Source organism: Sitophilus oryzae, unplaced genomic scaffold (assembly GCF_002938485.1).
Source record: "Sitophilus oryzae breed Bouriz unplaced genomic scaffold, Soryzae_2.0 scaffold_1241_pilon_pilon, whole genome shotgun sequence".
In the NCBI taxonomy this organism is placed as follows: Eukaryota; Metazoa; Arthropoda; class Insecta; order Coleoptera; family Curculionidae; genus Sitophilus; species Sitophilus oryzae.
Window position 1 is genome coordinate 67,700 of NW_022145884.1, and position 18,933 is coordinate 86,632.

General features: G+C 31.2%; 1 protein-coding gene across 1 annotated transcript; it reads right to left on the reverse strand.

Moving 5' to 3' along the window:
* Positions 1-5,135: 5,135 nt before the first annotated feature.
* Positions 5,136-18,149, reverse strand: LOC115874189 (homeobox protein Nkx-2.3-like). Its single transcript, XM_030889289.1, has 3 exons — positions 18,075-18,149; positions 6,163-6,376; positions 5,136-5,338 (listed from the first exon to the last, which is right to left on the reverse strand). The coding sequence occupies exons 1-3, from the start codon at positions 18,142-18,144 to the stop codon at positions 5,140-5,142; spliced, it is 483 nt and encodes a 160-aa protein (XP_030745149.1). The 5' UTR covers positions 18,145-18,149; the 3' UTR covers positions 5,136-5,139.
* Between the last annotated feature and the right edge of the window lie 784 nt (positions 18,150-18,933).

The following is an 18,933-nucleotide window of genomic DNA, read 5'->3' on the forward strand; positions in this document are numbered from 1 at the left end:
CATTAATAGCAGTATTATCGCAGGTTCTGCTTTATGTCCCGCATTTCGGGAGAAAAAGTTCAAGTAGTTAGCACCAGATCACCTTTTAGCTTAAAAGCTTTTAAACGTCGGGCACGATAAGAAAGAATTAAGGAAATTCTGGAAGATAGTCTAACTCCTTTTTTATTAGAAATAATCCGAGGAAGGTTGTCATATTTAGTAAATAGATTTTGCTTATATATATTGTCTAGGAATTGTAAATATTCCAGTGGCGCATCTCGGAGATTAAATCTGAAGGGTAGTGACGATATTTTTAAATAAAGTACTGCATTTACATTAAATTTTTGCTGTAAGGTATTATGACTGTGGAAAAAATATACTAGGATTGGTTTGAATTTCCCATTTTTTTGTGGCATTATTAACTTTTTTAGACAATTTTAATTTACATCACATTTTATCTTATTAATATAATATTAAGAGCAATATAAATAGGCGCATATATACGGGGGCTCCTTCACCTATATGCACCCCTGGGGCATCTTAATATTTTTTCAAATGCCAGAAAAACACACACTCAAAAACATTTTTTTTAAAGAAAAAACAAAAAAAAATTTTGAAACATTTACTTACTAGAGTATAATAATTTAGTAAGCTTTGTTGCAAATTAAAACTGATTTATCCATAAATACATGTATATATTTATTTAGTTAAGTTTTATAAAAAATTGATAGGAAAAATTAGCAGCTCCAAGCATTAATTTTCAAATCTTTTAAAGATGGTTTTTAAATATGGTAACTGGTAGGTTTGTTCCAGCATAGTAGAGAAGCGCAGTACAGAAAAAGCCTTCCATCAAAGAGATAATGGTTTAGTGACCGATAACATTTGCCAACTGCGTTCCAACTAGATTTGTAATTTCGTTACTAAACCTTATTCGGAACGGTAGTTTCGATACCAGCCTTAAAAGAAATAATCAAAAGAACTGATAAGCTGCGTATTTGAACTGTGTGAGCTGATTATTATTGTTCTTTTTAATTTCTTTTTTGCTATTTTCTGTTTTTAATTTGTTGGATTCCTCAAGTTTCATTTGGTATTTATATCGTTTTTATAAATATATGATCAGATTGATCAGTGACGAAGAGGACAGTGGTATTAAGTAGGTATATGGATACTGAAGAGGGATATTAAACTTTTAACGAAATAAAGCAAAAGTTTATTTCGTATTAATTACAAAATAAATAAATTCAATAATCCAATATTTCTAGAAGAAACACGACTATTTACATCAATATATTTAATACGTTATTATATTTATCTTATATTATTTGAGGTATAGCAACTTTATTACTGCTTTAAATATTTTGTTAAGAAAAACAAAGTTATTAATATACCTATCTATAGGCTTGGTGTATTTCCAGCGATTTCAACAAGTTCCGACTGCAGCGCTTCAACGGCAGAAATAAAAAATTATCAGTATATGTATTTGGGTACTAGTTGTTTACGATATTCTCCGATGGTAGCAGCACTGGCGGAGAATGCACCAATTCCATACAAGCTGTAATAAAAACACAATGAGACGTTTCAGTCGTTCGAAATAAGGAATTGCAAAGAGTTTTAAAAACACATTAATTTTAATAACTTTCTTCACGTATACGAATACTATTTACAGGCAGAAATAAACGTCAATTAACTCTTATTTTACTTAATTTTTGCGAGAACAATATTTTACAAATGCTAAATACTAGAATTCATATTATAATACATTTATTAAATACCTTACAAAACATCGAAGTTAAAGCTTAATAATATCAGTTCTTTTTAAGTGAAAAAATAACTTTGTTGGCGACGTGAAAAATATACATTGACATAATAATATGAAGATTACTTTGGAAGATTACAGCTAAATTTCATAAACGCCTGTTTTATATTTTAAGTCTTTCAAACTATATTGAAAATATTCTCAGGTATACGTGGTACACCCTAACTCCCCCTTATTGTATTGTTTCTTCAAAAATCCATCAACTGGTAACTTCCTTTATCTTTCATAACATGAAGCGGTGATAATTTGCTCTAGAACCTGCAAAAAATATGATTAAAAAAATATTTTTTTTGATAAAATTAATTTTAGACATTAAGCATTAATAATTATACTGACCTAGCTATTTTCTGCTAAGATGCGCGGACAATCTTCATAAAAAATTTCTCTACATTCTGTTGATAAATATCAATATAATTATGTACGAAACCAGTAGTAGAAAAGTTAGTGGTCATTTCGTTAATTGTACAAAGTTTAGGATACACTAATGTAAAAATAATGTCTTGAATTAAGAGTACTGTCTTAAAAGAAGCATATGACATTCATATATGTCGATTAAATTAAGGGATTATCGAAAAGAAAAATCAGGATTTGTCAAATGTATAGAGGTACCCGTGAACAAATAAGCAATGTGCAACAACTGATAGCAGGGAATTTAACGTACCGGCGGTACCGGCTATCATTTGCTTTATTGACTACAAAAAGGAATTTGATTGCGTTACATGGATCAAACTCTGGATGATTTTAAGAGAAATGAGGGTACCTGAACATCTTACATCTTGTAGCATTGATCGAGGCTTATACATATACTAGCAACACAGCAATGCTAAATGTGGATGAACAGATCTCTGAACACTTTCAAACACATAAAGGCTGACAGGGTTGTATACTCTCACCCATCCTCTTTAACATATATGGGGAATATAATATGCAAGGAGCTCTGGAAGACTGTGATGGAGGCATTAGTGTAGGAGGAGCTAAAATAAACAACTTGCGATTTGCAGACGACACAACATTAATTGCGACCTGTAAAGAACAAACCAAACCAAATTAGTCTACTCTTGTGCGTAGAAAATGAAAGTGCTGAGATGGGACTAACTATCGACAGCCAAAAAAACAAATTAATATTGGAGGACAGAGATAAAACCTTAAAAGATCTTTTCAGCTTAATGACATCGAGGTGGTTCATGATTTTTTTTATATCGGGTTAAACATAAACGAAGAAAGCAATTAAGAAAAATAAAGTAAGTAAAATAGAAATTAGACGCAGAATACAGTTAGCAAAAACTGCCACAACGCATCTTACAAGAATATAACAGAGCAGAGTAAGAACAACCCACACAAAAAAAATTTTGCTGCATACAATTGCTTTCTCAATATTTCTTTGTGGAGTGGTATCTTGAACGAACAAACCATTGGAAAAACTGCTACAGACGTATGTTGAGAATACCTTGGGCAGCTAGAAGAACCAATATGTCAATAATAAATGATCTTAACATAAGTATCCTACTGCCAGCTATCTGCCAAAAACGCATCCTCGAGTACTTTGGACACATTACTCGAAGGCCTGCCGACAACATGGAAAAAATTATCATAACTGGTGATGTCCAAGGAAAAAGAATATAGAGGTCGATACCAAACAACGGCTACCCCTACCCCCTACCCCTATACTCAAATATCCATCGAGCTGAAGGCAGATTAGCCTGAAAAGAATTATCTAAAACTTATCAAACAAAAACTATTCTCATAGAAGACACGACCCAGGCTTCTTTGCAAATTTGCTATATGCAAGTAACTGTCAGTGAGGCAAAATTAAAAATTTGTTTTCTATCAAAATAACTACACATCTGTAAACTATCCAGCGTCTATAAAGTAGCCAAGTAAACACTTTAAGATAAACTTAGTTTACCAATACTGCCTCCAATATTTCTATAAGAACTTGTCAATAAATATAAATATACCACTAGTTTTTTCAGTATTGGAGAAATTAATGGTAAATCACGTGCATTCGTAATATTGTTAACAACTGTAGAATTTTGCTGAACAGAATCACCTGTCCTTTTACATAGTTCCTTACAATTGAACATATTCTATGAAGTATAATGTTGAGTAAGACATACAGTTTCTTTTATTTAAAAAAAAAATAATTTATCATTGGCGTAACAAGACATGGGCTGACAGATCGTCACTATTCGTGTTAACTACTATTATCCACGGCTCGTCTATAAATTTCATTATTATACATGAGTTTATGAAATAATAATAATATTCATTATTCACTTGTGAATAATGGTTTCACCGCTTCCACGGATATCCAAACACCAAACAAGAGCTATTTGAAGTTTTCAATGTCACTTTTTGCATTCATCTATGGGGTGTTTCAAAAGTTGTTTTTTCTTTTCACGAAATTTTTAAAATATTTTTTGCTCCTTAAACATTTTCTTTTATTATATCTCGCCATGTAAACAAATTATTAAACACCATTATGAAGAAACAATGTTAAAATTCCCTCTACTCTAAAATCCGATTTAAAAATTTGAAGTTTTTAATGTCACATTTTGCATTCATCTATGGGGTGTTCCAAAAGTTGTTTTTTTTTTATATTTTCTTGTCATAAGATTTTAAAAATATTTTTTCCTTTTTAATAAGTCTCTCACGTTATGTCTCGACATGTAAACAAATTATTAAACACCATTAAGAAGAAACAATGTTAAAATTAATAAAATTCCCTCATTTTCTAACCCTAAAATTCGATTTAACAATTTGAAGTTTTAAATGTCACTTTTTGCATTCTAAAATTCGATTTAAAAATTTTAAGTTTTCCATGTTATTTTTTGCATTCATCTATGGGGGGTTTCAAAAGTTGTTTTTTAAAAATAAAAACATATTAATATCTAAATATTTTTGATAGTCCTGGATAAAGTATAGTATTCTACTCGCATATAATGGCTGTTATTCACGCGGATGAAGTTTATGACACGAGCCGCAGGCGAAACCAAACCAAACCATTATATGCTCTTTGAATAATATACTAATTTAAACATCGGTTTACAAATTTCTAACCTGGTTAAACCTCCTTAGTTAATTAGGTTAGCCACTAGGTTTTTAGACTACAGTTTTCCTTGAATAAATGCATAATTCTCATGGGAATAAAAAAAATATAAAATTTTTAACTCTCAACTATATAAAACATTAAATTATAGAAAAAAATTGAGGGATCTCCCTTCCCTAACTATAAGTTATTAATAGTTCCCTAGTTGTTTTCTCTAAGAAATTATACTAATAATCCTCATATAGGTAGTACTGTTTGAATTCAAAAATTTTCATAATTACCTAGTTTTTTTGCATCACAACGTGGAAGGATAGCTATTGAAATCGGAGTATTTAATTCCATCTTGGCAAAAATAGTCTGTCCCATATACAGGTGATGTGCTGTGATATGTATACGAAGTTTGCGTTTGTGACATACCATAAACTGATGTGGATGGCTCCGGGCACTTTTTTTCTGGTTCCAATTTATCGGACTTTTGGCGTTTGTTTTTGTATCTAAAAAATATTAGTTTATTTAAATAAAATTAACATACTTCACGATTAAACTCTCTCTTATGATAAAGAGGTGCTGGATTTTGAGAGTTAAAGAAATTTTAATGTACTTTTTGTACTATAGGAACTGTTTCTGTCATCAGCAAGCAAGCTTGATTATGAAACTTTTATCATACTTAACAATGACTAAAAAGTAAATATAGTAGTTCAGGTTGGATAGTCCAGGCCTGATATCTGGTTTTTATAGGTTTTTATAGGTTTTTATAGGTTTTTATAGGTTTTTATTCAAGTTTGTGGAAATTAAGGTCAAGTGAGCTTTGAGATCCGGACAATATCCGACAGAAAAATAAGTTATGAATTTGGTTATGTAAAGTCTGGATAAATAGGAGAATATCTGAGAGTAAAACTTGTTGTCTGTCATTTTAATTCACAGGAGAATTGTATTTTCTATCATTTGTTGGATATCGTCGTATATTCATCCCTGTTTCGTTGGACAAACCGACAGAAGTTTAAAGGGGAAATTAAAGGCAGTGAAAAAGCCTTAGGGCTCAAACGCACCGACGACCAGGTCGCAGCGACCAGCATTTGATTCATTGTTATTACTGGTCGCAGTCGCAACTGCGTTTCCTAATAACACTGAATCAAATGCTGGTCGTTGCGACCTGGTCGTCAGTGCGTTTGAGCCCTTAAGTATACTCTATTGTCTTTGTGAGCAGTCCTAAGATTTTATAAGAATAAGAGAGCATGTGTCAGAATAATATAGAGAAAGTGAAAAAATCATATGAACGTATCAAAATTAAAATTACAAAAAATGTATTTTCTCTTACCGTCTGTTCTGGAACCAGATTTTCACTTGCGTCGGTGTCAGCTTTAACCCTTGCGCCAAATGCTCCCTCTCGGGGGCGGACAGGTATTTCTGTTGCTTAAACTTCTGCTCTAACTCGTATACTTGGGCTTGGGAAAACAAAACTCGCGGTTTTCTCTTGGACCGCTGCCTACCGGATTTCCGCAACTCTGTCCTGGAGCTAGTCACTTGTTGCTCTGGAAACAAATATGGAGGTAAGTTTCTTATCATGAACAACCATACAGTTTTTTTCTTAATGTTGCTTCAACAAATAGCATCGATAAATATCGCACCAAAATAATTTAACTTTCGAAATATGTAATACCAGTTACATTATGGAAATCCTAGAGTAGGTACCTAATATTTTTGAAAATAACCCGGTATGATCACTATGATCAGTATAAAGTTACTTTGAATATGGTAGACAATGATTCAGTATTGAAACTAAAAGAAATTCGTACTTCCATTGCCTTTATTTATTTTGCTTACACAACGTTTCGATCAGAAGTATCAGTGACCGTTATCAAGTGTGAGCTTGCTAAGCATTTAGGTTAAAGAAATGGCTAGAAAAAAAAGAAGATCAATTGAATGATTTGACTTATGTCTCTCTAAACCCGATTAGTTTGCTATTAAGCTCAAACTCTACAAAAATAACATCAAACTCTATCACATTGCTGCACAATGTTTAGTATCTTTTTTTACAACTTTAGTATCCTAAACATTGTGCAGGAAAATTTTCTTTTTAAAAAAAAAATATTACAATTATTGAAGAAATACAACACCATTACCCTACTCAACATCTCAGATACAGTGCATCTATTTTAATTTTCTATTTTCAGAAATTTATGGTGTCCACTACATCCTGTCTCCATACACGATTCTAGAAACAATACCGTATTATCTGTTCCGAAAATTTATGTGTCTAGACACGTGTCAGTGGATATCGGACAATGTAAAATTGCATAAAAAGGATGCGAGGATCGAATTACATAGGGTCACTCAATACCTACTAAAAGTCAGAGGTCAACAAAGGCAATTTGACAAACCTTCCTGGGTAGGCATAAAAGAGACTCCCAAAACTACAGGATACTTAAAAATTGTAAATTTAAATTTACTGGTTCATTTATTTTATTTTTTTTTAAAAGATCTATGCAAAATGTTCTTCCAAAAATTGAAAGTGAAATACATATATGCGCAATTTTCTTGTCGTTTATATGTTGTGGCAGTTTATATTTCTTATAAAATCGTATTCTCTAATTAATTCTAAAAATAAATTTCATATTAAATTCAAATGACAGTTTGGTATCTATTTGATATTATTATATTATCTTTTAATTTTGATCAAGATTGACAAAAATAATTCAATAATTTAAACATGGAATTAGATTTAGTTACGCTTCTTCATCTAATCTCAATTTTTTATTATATCTTTAATTAAGAGTAAAACTTCGTGTGATTTTGCTTTTATAAAGAGTTTCTTTAATTACCCTATCACACTTTTGATTAATATAAATATGTTTTATAAGTATAACAAAACATATTGTATTGTACAGGGTATCGCCTCTCATACGCCGCGGAGGCTTCAAGGAGAACGACATTTTGTATAGAAATGAAATTTTGTGAGCATATGTAGGTTAATTCAGAGCACTTTTTAAAAATATATAGAGTTCTACAGGGTTACCCTGTCCCCAATAAAAGTTACATATCAAAGTTGTGTTTTTTGTAATGAAACACCCTATATATTAATTGATTTTCGGATTCGGGAAGTAAAATAACTGTGAGTTTTATAAGAGAAGTATATGACTAAAATGTAAGGTTTTTGACATATTTAACATTTTCTAGAAATAAAGAACAATTTGTAAATTACAATAAAATCAACCTGAATTGGAATTTAACCGGTATAGCCTAATATGTAGTTAAATTAACTATTGTACTTTAAATCAAATTAAAACTTGATCCAAAAAGTTATACAGGGTGAGACAAAATTAATATTGAACATTGGTCACATTTAAAAGCATGTTACTCTTTTATTTTAAATGGAACATCCAGTATATTATTCCGATATTCAATGCAGAATTAATGTATCTTCAAAATACTATTAAGGTTGCCTACCCCTCAAACAAAGATTTCCCTAGATATTTTCATTTACATGATTTGATCTGAATAGATCTTTATTATTTAATAAAATCTAGGTAGCTGTGATATGTCTGACGTTATTTCAACATAACCGTCTAATTAGTCCAACTTTTACAACTAGTTATCATGTTGCGTCAGTTAAAACAAAAATAAATCTCAGAAATTTGCCGAAAATGCAAACTTATCCTACATCAGAGAGAATTGATATGATTCTATTAGTTGGTGAATGCAGTGTGCATTCACCAATTAATATAATACTTAAATGCTCCTGATTTTATCTAGTCTGGTTTTTTTTATGGGGATATGTTAAAGACAGTGTTTACAAAATTCGACCAACTATTGTCGACAACATGAGAAAAATTATTGTAGTTGCTTTTCGAGTCAGAACACCACATATGCCTTTCAAAATAAAAAGATTCTTTTGAAAAGAGAATCATTTTATGCAGTTAACAGGAAAGGAAGCATTTTGAGCATTTGATTTCATCTAGCTAATTTTTGTCACACAATTATAGGTTTACTAGCGTGTACCAGCGACTTCGGTCGCGTCGAATTAATCATTTGTAATGGTGATGATAAAACAAAGCAAGAATTTCCATTAACATACAAACTGGCTACAATTTTCTCACATTTATGTCAGCATGAGAAAAAACGATATGGTGATATTATTATATAACTTGGTAATATTTGAGGGGTAGTTTCATCTCGTTGGAATTTGACTTTCGAAAAATCCGTTTGCCAAAAATAAGCTTTTTACGTCAAGCAGTTTAAGCAGAATCGTGGTTAAGAATTAACCAACTTTTTGGAACACCCTGTATGATTTTTTAAAAAATTTCAAAATATGTAAAAAAAAAACAAATAAATTATGCTTGTCCAAGCGTTTTCCCGAAAGACTAACCGTTTTTTAAATAACAAATATTATTATATTTGAGGGGCGTTTTTACCCTCTTGGAATTTGAGATTCAAGAAACCTTATCGAACCTCTACACCCCACAGTCAATCCGTTTGCCAAAAATCAGCTTTAAACGTCAAGCAGTTTAAGCAGAATCGTCATTACTCAATGGTCATATTTTATGATACACCCTGTATAAATTTATAAAAAATCTTAAAATATGTAAAACAACAAAATAAAATACACGTGTTTAAGAGTTTTTCCGAAAAACTCACCGGTTTTAAATAAAAATATTTTAATATTTGATGGATAGTTTCACCCCCTTAGAATTCGAGTTTCGAAAAATCTCTTCTTATCGAACCACTACACCCTAAAGTCAATCTGTTTTCCAAAAATCAGTTTTTTACGTCAAGCGCTTTAAGCAGGATCGTGATTAATCAATTACCAGATTTTTCGAAACACCTTGTATACATTTTTAAAAATCTTAAAATATGTAAAAAAAACAAAATAAAATATACGTGTTTAAGCGTTTTTTTCGGAAACTTGACCGTTTTTTAAATAAAAAATAATGTATTATTTGAGGGGCGGTTTCACCCTCTTGGAACTGGAATTTCGAAAAATCCCTTATTATCGAACCTCTACACACTAGAATCAACCTGTATGCCAAAATTGAGCTTCTTACGTTGAGTGGTTTGAGCAGGATCGTGATTAATCAGTATGTCAGTCACTTAAGGATTTTATATATTAGTATAGATATCTAGTTTTAATTCTCTAATAATTAAAATATTTTTAAACGTGTATCTTTTTATTACCGTTGAGCATTTTACTCTACAGTCTTTAATTTTTGTTAAATTAACAAAAGGTGTATCACACAGCCACCCTAGATTTTTTCAAATAATAAAGATCTACTGACGCAAAATCATAAAAATTAAAATATTTAGGAAAATCTTTATCTGAGGGGTAGGCAACCTTAATAATATTTTGAAGATATATAAATTCTCCATTGAACACCGGAAAAATATACTGGGTGTACTATTTAAAACTAACTAGTAACTTCCTTTTAAAACTGACTATGTTCCATATTAATTTTGTCTCACCCTGTATAACTTTTCGAGTCAAATTTCAATTTGGTTTAGCATACAATGGTTACTGTAATTAAATATCAGGCTATACAAAGTCAACTAAAATTTAGGTAGCTGTTATCGAAATTTAAAATTTACTCTTCATTGTCACAAAATGTGAAATGTGTTAAAATCGTTAACTGTGGAATACTTTAACAAAGCCAGGAATTTAAAAATCATTTTATCATCTAGATATGTCTTTTCTCGCTAGTTTGCTTTTTGATTCATCTCAATAACTTTATTTCTTTTGGAGATATTCGCTTTTGAAGAAAACATTTTTTTGTATTTTTCATTAAAACCATGCCTTTGTTTTTGGCCCTAGTCAACAGACCTATAAAATAGGGTTTCTGATTTATATAATGTTACTGTCTTCGAAAAATCATATTATTATTGTTTGTTGGGCAGTTACTTTAGCTGAGATGGTTTTAAGTCCAAAAGTTAATCCCTACCATGATCAATTAAAGCAGCAATAGCCGATATTTCAGAACATAAAATCATCTCACTTACACAATAAACAATAATAATATGACTTATTAATGACAGTACCATTATGCAATGTTAAAACTGCTGTAAATCGTTCTCGCGAATATCTCCAACAAAAATAATGCTATTGAGATGAAACAAACTATCGAAAAAAGACGTACCTAGATGATAAGATAATTTTTAAATTTCTTGCTTTTTTAACATATTTTTCATGGTGTTTGAAACTCTCACCAAAATATCAACATTTTGTATTCCCTCATATAATTGACAGATGGAAACTTTTAATTTAGAAACAGATAAACTCATAAAGCCTACTAGAAAAAAATATATTAAACTTTAAAATAGATCAAAATTTTAAGGTGCCCGTTTTTCGTGCCGGTGAGTGTATTTAAATAGGAATACATACAGGGTGAGTTTCCTACGATGTTCTCTATGAGTATCTCGGAAACTACTGGAGATAGAAAGTCGGTTCAATGGGGAAAGAATTGCAGTTTTGTGGGGTCATAAATATGCGCCTTTCAGATTTTTGAAAAAGTTCATAACCTACTAGATATTTCGAAAACAACAAATTTCGGCTATTTTAAAAATTGTCCCTAATTCCATTATAATCTATTTTAGACAAAAAGTTTTCAGATAAAAGTTGTAGATAATCACATCCGTAATGAGCTTGTTTTCTCCGATTTTTCCTAAAGCCTGTAATTTTTGACATATGACACAAACATATGTTTTTTTAAATGGAAACCATAGTTGGCCATGACTTCACAAAAAGCGCCAATTTTTAAGCTTTTCAGCAATATAAGTTATAACATGTTATTTTCGAAAAATTACTGAGTTGTAAACAATTATTATCTTTCTTGACTAATTTCACTTAGTTGGTATGGTATTCTTATTCTGTTATGATTTATAACTTAGAGATAAAAAGACAGAATATTTTATTAAACGGTCCTTTACAATTTACATTACACAAACTAAAACTTAAAAAAAAATAATATTACTACATACACTTTAAGCTATTTTAGCAAATCTTCAAAAAAACCGCCATTGTATGAAGTACAAACTGCATCTTTTAAAACTGAACTACAAGCTTTTCCCACAGAACTGCCGGTCGACTTTAATAAACTTCTCCCGTACCACCTCTTCGAGTGCCTCTCTTAATTCATAAGTTCTTTTATAAACCTTGTCGTTAACCATACCGCATAAAAAATCTAAAATGGATAGGTCAGGTGATTGAGGTGACCCATGCAATTGGTTCACCTCTTCCTATCCCTGAGTTTGCATAATTATGATATAAACAATTTTTAACATTTCTTTCATTATGAGGGGGAGTGTCATAATGAAAGTCATGTTAGAACCACTCTATTGATGCGCAAGTATCTAAATTTAACTTTTCTAAAAAACCTAAGTAACGTTCACCGGTCAACGTATCCTCGAAAATGTATGGCCAAGAAAAGTTGAACCAATAATCCTACACGATTTACTTCATTTGAAAAATTCATATTTGGAATTTTTGTTTATTTTTGTATTTAATTTACAGTTTGGATGTGACAGTTTCACATTACTGAGAGAAACGACGAATGAACTTGTTTCCATGGCTAACTAAGTGAAATTGTTTAAAAATGATAAGAATTGGCTATAACTGTGTAATTTTTTGAAAGAAACATATTATAGCTTATATCGCTGAAAAGCTTAAAAATGGCACTTTTTCTGAAGTCATGGCCAACTATGGTTTCCATTTAAAAAAACATATGTTTGTGTCATATGTCAAAAATGACAGGCTTTAGAAAAAAACGGAGGACACAGTCTTATTAAGGATGTGATTATCTACAACTTTTATCTGAAAACTTTTTGTTTTTTGTTGAAAAAATACATTATAATGGAATTAGCAACAATTTTTGAAATAGCCGAAATTTGTTTTTTCCAAATATCTAGTAAGCCATAATTTTTTCAAAAATCTGAAAGGCGTATGTTTATGACCCCACAAAACTGCAATTCTTTTCCCATTTAACCGACTCTCTATCACCAGTAGTTTCCGAGCTACCCATAGAGAACATCGTGGGAAACTCACCCTGTATAATTCGGAAGATCTCGTATCTAAAAAGTTTTTTAGAGATTCTTTTCTTAAAACTAAACACTTCAGAATACAACTACCCCTAATTTAATGTTGACGTTATAATTCTCTTGTAAAAATGTAACAGAAAGAACTACTGTTTTCGTAAAATCTCCAAACCCTGTCTGTAACTCTAGACGTTCTATTTTTTTTTATTTTATGCATGTTACTGAACTCGTCCGTCACAGAAATTATTGATAGCTGAGCATCTGTTTGTTTTGTTCTTCGAAATTTTTCGGTTTCTTAAATAAATATTGGGTTTCATTAGACATAGAGGCGTGTGCTCAACTCGAAACGGCTCAATTTTCAAAATTGAACGCGACAAAAACAACAAAAAAGTAAAGAATTTGGAAACTTCCGCATAACAATCTGATTTTCAATAGTTAGATTACAATTATAATTTCAGAAATTTCTTAAAAGGCAGCTAAAATTATTAAGTAGTTGCTATCTGTTTTATACCTACCTATACGATGAAAAAAAGGCGTCAGATACGGCTGGGAAATGACAGTCAATAATAATTTTGGCGAGGTCAAAAACCCTAAATGTCAGTAGGTTTGTTTCTTATTTAATGGCGGCTACTGCCAGTTATTCTTAAGAAGGTTGTAATTTATTTTTATATCGACTAAAAATTATTTTTAAATGGTGTAGTTTAAAATTCGAGTGAAAATAATTTTTTGAATATAGATTTGTTTGTCTGGAAACGTTTCATCCTTTTTTAATCATATTATAATTAGTGTTAATTTTGATAAGTTATATGTCAAATTTTAGTAAATGGTGCCTAGATTGAATTCGCCAAAATTATCATAGATTGTCATTCCCCAGCCGCCTTTGATGCCGTTTTTTGTTATCATACGGTATCTTGCAAGGCATATTAACTTTACATTTGATCCAAATACATTAAATTAACCAAAAGCCTTGGTTTTAGATGTCGTCTATCGAAATCTGTGTATATATCGGCTGTCTAGTTCTAGTCTACTACACACACCGGAAAAATCTAGGGATATCATTTTATTAAAGTTAAAAATAAATGTTTTGAATAAACAACCACATATTTGTAGGCCGATTCGACTTTGCAGAAGTATTTGCGCATTTTTTGTCAAATGTATAAAAAGCAGCATCAGTAGCTAGCATCAATTGTTCGAATTTAACCTGTACTGGCTATGTTTTTATGATAACTGACCAGAATTCATTCAAATAACTCTGTTTAGTATTAAACGACATTATGGAGCGTAGACATTTTAACAAAGACGAAATGCTAAGGGCCATGGGTATGCTCGAAGCTGGAATGCGCCAAATCGACGTAGCTAGAGCATTAAATCCAACGCAAAGTGTAATATCGCGATTAAATGCACGCTACCGTGAAAGTGGTGATGTTGCTGAAAGGCACGTGCAGGGCGACATCGTATTACTAGACCTCAGCAAGATCATTTTGCACAATTAAATGCGCGACCGACTCCTTACATCACTAGGGCTTAGTTTAATTCTCCAGGAAAACCCATAATGTAAACTGTTAGTCCTGACACTGTTCACGCAATAGATTAAGATAGGTCAACTTCAAAAGCAGACGCCCCTGGAGAGCTCAATCCTTAACGAAAGGAAATCGAGAGGTACGATATTTGTGGGCTCAAGATCATGTTCAGTGGTCGAATGAACAATGAGCCAAAGTTCTTTTCACGGATGAGTCACGCTTTGGAATTCATCCGGATCTGAGAAGGCTTAGGGTATAGAGAACCGGGAAATCTTATCTGGTTGGATCATGTTCAGGAAGTGCACCCTTATCAAGGTGGAACAGTTATGGTCTGGGAGGAGTCCAGTTAGGCTGAAAAAAACTGATCTCGTTTTTCTTGAAAGGTTTTCTAACGGAAATCACATATATCGTGATTTAACTCTTTGAGCCTGGTCGTGTTACCATATGCCAATGATTTTGGGAGAAACTTCATTCTCATGGGATGACAAATGCACGGCCTCATACAGCCAGAGTGGTAAGTGAGTTTATCAATGCTCATCAATTAAACATCTTACCCTGGCCGGCACACCTGCTGACCTCAACCCCATCGAGCACGTATGGGATGCGGTCCAAAGGAGAATTTTGAGAATGGGTATGCCTCGTGAAACTCGTAGGGATCTTGTTCGGGCCGTGAATGCAGCGTGGCAGGCTCAAGAAGAGATCGACAACCTGATCAGGAGCATGGAGAGACGATGTAGGGCAGTAATGAACAGCAGAGGAGACCATACCCTTTATTAAGTAAAAATGGTATTATCTTTTTTTTTAATTCACAGTTTAGAATAAAAAAATGTGTGTATTTTTGAGTTCAATAAAAAATCAAGGTAAATTTGAAAATTCTGGTAAATTCTGCATTTTTATTCCCAATACGTCCTGTAAACTATTTGTTTATTTTAATTTTATTATATCAGAAATGCAAATAATAAAATTACTGACGATGGCTGGATAAAATTGTAATATCCCTAGACTTTTCCGGTGTGTGTATTTTGTGGCATTCAAAAAAAATATATTTTTTTTTATTATTCAGATTTCTATTTCAGTTAGGAAATAGCTAGTATTTTTTCAAGAAATAAAAAAAAATGAGCTCTTTCAAAAAATTTAGACATTAATTCTATGTCTTACATTATCTCTTATCAAGTTTTATAATAGTTTTGATTTTCTTATTGATTATATTCACCAGGACGACTGGAAGCTACTGTCGCAGCGGTATTAGTTTTTTTTAGAGTAGCTTTGTTTATTTTTTTTTATAATTTCAGTTTTGCTCTTGAACAAAAGTTTTTTATTTTTTTCTAAGCAAGATATACACATCTGAAGCCACTTGTTAAATGATGTGACACATAGTAATTAATTAAATAAACTGTCTAAGTCATACCTATCTCTTCATTGAATGAAGATGTCTTGGAATACTAAATGTTATTAAAAAAAATAAAAAATATGATCAGAAAAAATCTTTCAAATAGAGATTTTAAGTGAATCCAAGTATTTAGATAATGAGTATAATACCATTTACAATTAGATATTTTTGATCTCGAGTTTGACATAAAATCATTACCTTATATTTATTCAAATATTTAGAGGCGAGAGGCGATGGCTCTGGGGTAATTATGCCCCCTCTACCCCCTGCTCCATATCTACGCTCTTGTTATAAACAAGCGCTTGTTATAAACTTATAAACTTTTTAAATGAATTTTTCATGAATAGTGATATTAGCTATAACATTTATGAGTTACGACTATAAAGTTACTATAATTAAAAACTAAAAAATATAATTATTTTGTCACTTATTCACTTTGTCACTCCTCCAATATTTAATCCCGCAATATTATTTTGCCACTTATTTTTAATTAATTTATTAATTCTATTATTATTCATGTATAGTTTGTAATTTTTTCCTTTGTTTTTTTATTTATTTTTTCTTTCCTAAGACTAAAAATACAAGAATAACCAGAAGTATATATAAAATATAGATATCTACTGAACATAATGTCGATACCTACCTAATAGTTTTAGATAACATCATATTCTTATTATTTTCGTATAATAAATGGAACCTAAGAATGTTTCAATTTTTTTTTAATAATATATTTTATAGAAAAAAATAAGTTAAAATTGCGAACCCTAGAAAAAATTAAATTTTTGCTAGAAAAAAAAACTAAAACAAGAGACCCATCTAAAATTGGCAACAAAACGTGAACGCACCTAGGCCGTGCATTTGATTTGATAACATGAGAGAAAAACCAAAAAAATGTTTGGTATCTGAAATTTACCTATACATCAGGGTGAGTCTTAAATAAGTGTAAATAAATAAATATTTATAGGGGTAGTATATCTCGACCCCAGAAACACGTCTATGAGGTTCTTTTTTAGTAAAAAAAATTAAAAATTGTAATTTTTTGAAAAAAAAAGAAAATGTTTTAATTTTAAACGTAAAAGACATAATATCTCGATAATATGGCAACTAGGATTTCCAAACCGGGATCCCGAAATCCCAGTGTATGTTTATCCTCGAAATCCCGGTATCCTGAAAATCTAGAAAAATTTAAATGTCTAACCTAAAATTATTCGGCCTTATACACTTTAGTCTTTCAAAGATCATATTTTATTTATAGTAGATAAGCAGCATTTCAATATCTAATTTCCGTATTTGCTATACTTTTTTGCAATAAGAATTGCAATTTTACTAAATATTGCACTAAATATGAATGTTATTTTGTTATTATTTATTTTATTAAAGCTCTTTTCTCATTTTCTTTTTGATGAAGTATTTCTTTATATTAAATTTATCACTCTGATAGTCAATCAGATATTAATCAATTTAGATAACAAATTTAGTTAGATATCAATAGAATATTGGGTAATCCTGGGATTTCAAAAGGGGATCCTGATCCAGAAAATTGGAAACCCTAATGGCAACATAGGGATTAGATTAAATTTACAAGAAAAAAAAACAGAAAAGATTACATTAAAACAGAAAACTTAATCAGCTATTTTGCAGTTATTTGAAAACGGGCAAAGAGAAAAATATGTTTCTTTTTATCGAACTACCAGCCCTGGAAAATATTTGCAGCTATTTAAGACTCACCCTGTATAATACATCTGGAGGCAAGCAAAAAATAACGCTTAGGTACAATTTAATAACACCTAAGATTATATAGATTTAAAAAAGAAAACAATTATTTACTAATATTCATGCTAATAATATAATATATATATATATATATATATATATATATATATATATATATATATATATATATATATATATATATATATATATATATATATATATATATATATATATATATATATATATATATATATATATATATATATATATATATATATATATATATATATATATATATATATATATATATATATATATATATATATAATATAATATAAGATATAATTATAGTCTTACAGTTGGGGGTTGGAACCTTTGTGTTACAACAGAAAAATAAAACACTAAATCACCACAATACACTAAAACTCATTGAGTTTTAATCATCTGCTAACTTGGTTAGCGAAACGCGCGTCCAGTGCAAAAGTAACGGTGTTTTGGTGTGTTGTGGTGATTTGGTGTATAATATTTTGCTATAAATATAACACATAAGCAAAAATGATAAGTTGATTTGAGATGTAGATCACTTACTTGGACTGTCCACTTTCTCATAAATCGCCTGCCTGTGCTGCCCTTCCTGATAAACGTTGCAACTATACATCGCATTAACCTGTTGCCCATGTGGTACATACGAAGGGGACCCATTATCATCACTAAAACCCACTGTCACAACTCCAGCTAGCTTTTGTTGTTGTATGCCGTACCTCAAGCTTCTCCACAGTAGTACCCACCAATTGCACTGTACTGTTTTCACTTCCCTGCAGGATATGTCCTGTTCCAGAAACAATCCCAAGCTGCTGAACATCAACCGGCTCCTTCTTAAAAGTAATGCATCTTCGGCTTGCATATTCATGTTGAGAATATCTCTTTGGACGGAGAACGGCGTCATCAAATTTGTCGTATCGCAATTCCGCGCATAAGTATTCTCGTAACTTTGAAACATGTCGAATAGTTCGAAACCAATTATCGACTGGTTTCCCACTCGAGACCAAGCTCTTAACTAATTATCCACTTTCAGGCGATACCTTCTGACAAATAGCTGCGCTTCTTCAAGGGGGCTTCGAAGACTTAACGCCAGCGCCAATCGAATAGCGCCTTTATCGCTCGGTACCCTAAAGCTGGAATCGCTTGTACCGTCATCAGGATGAATACGACGTTACTGCGGGTATGTATAAAGATCATTTTAAGTTGAGTAGGATTTTGGCTCCGCCTCTCTAGCCAATAGTATTGGACTAGTGAGCTAATATTTGAGGCGTGTGATTGATGTTGGTTAAGTTTGTAAATTAATGTTTGCTTTCGTAGCGGTAAATAGACTAAAAGGGTCGTTAAGGATTTTTTAATTAGGGGAAAATATGTTATGTGATATTGGATAATTATAGGTTTAATCGTT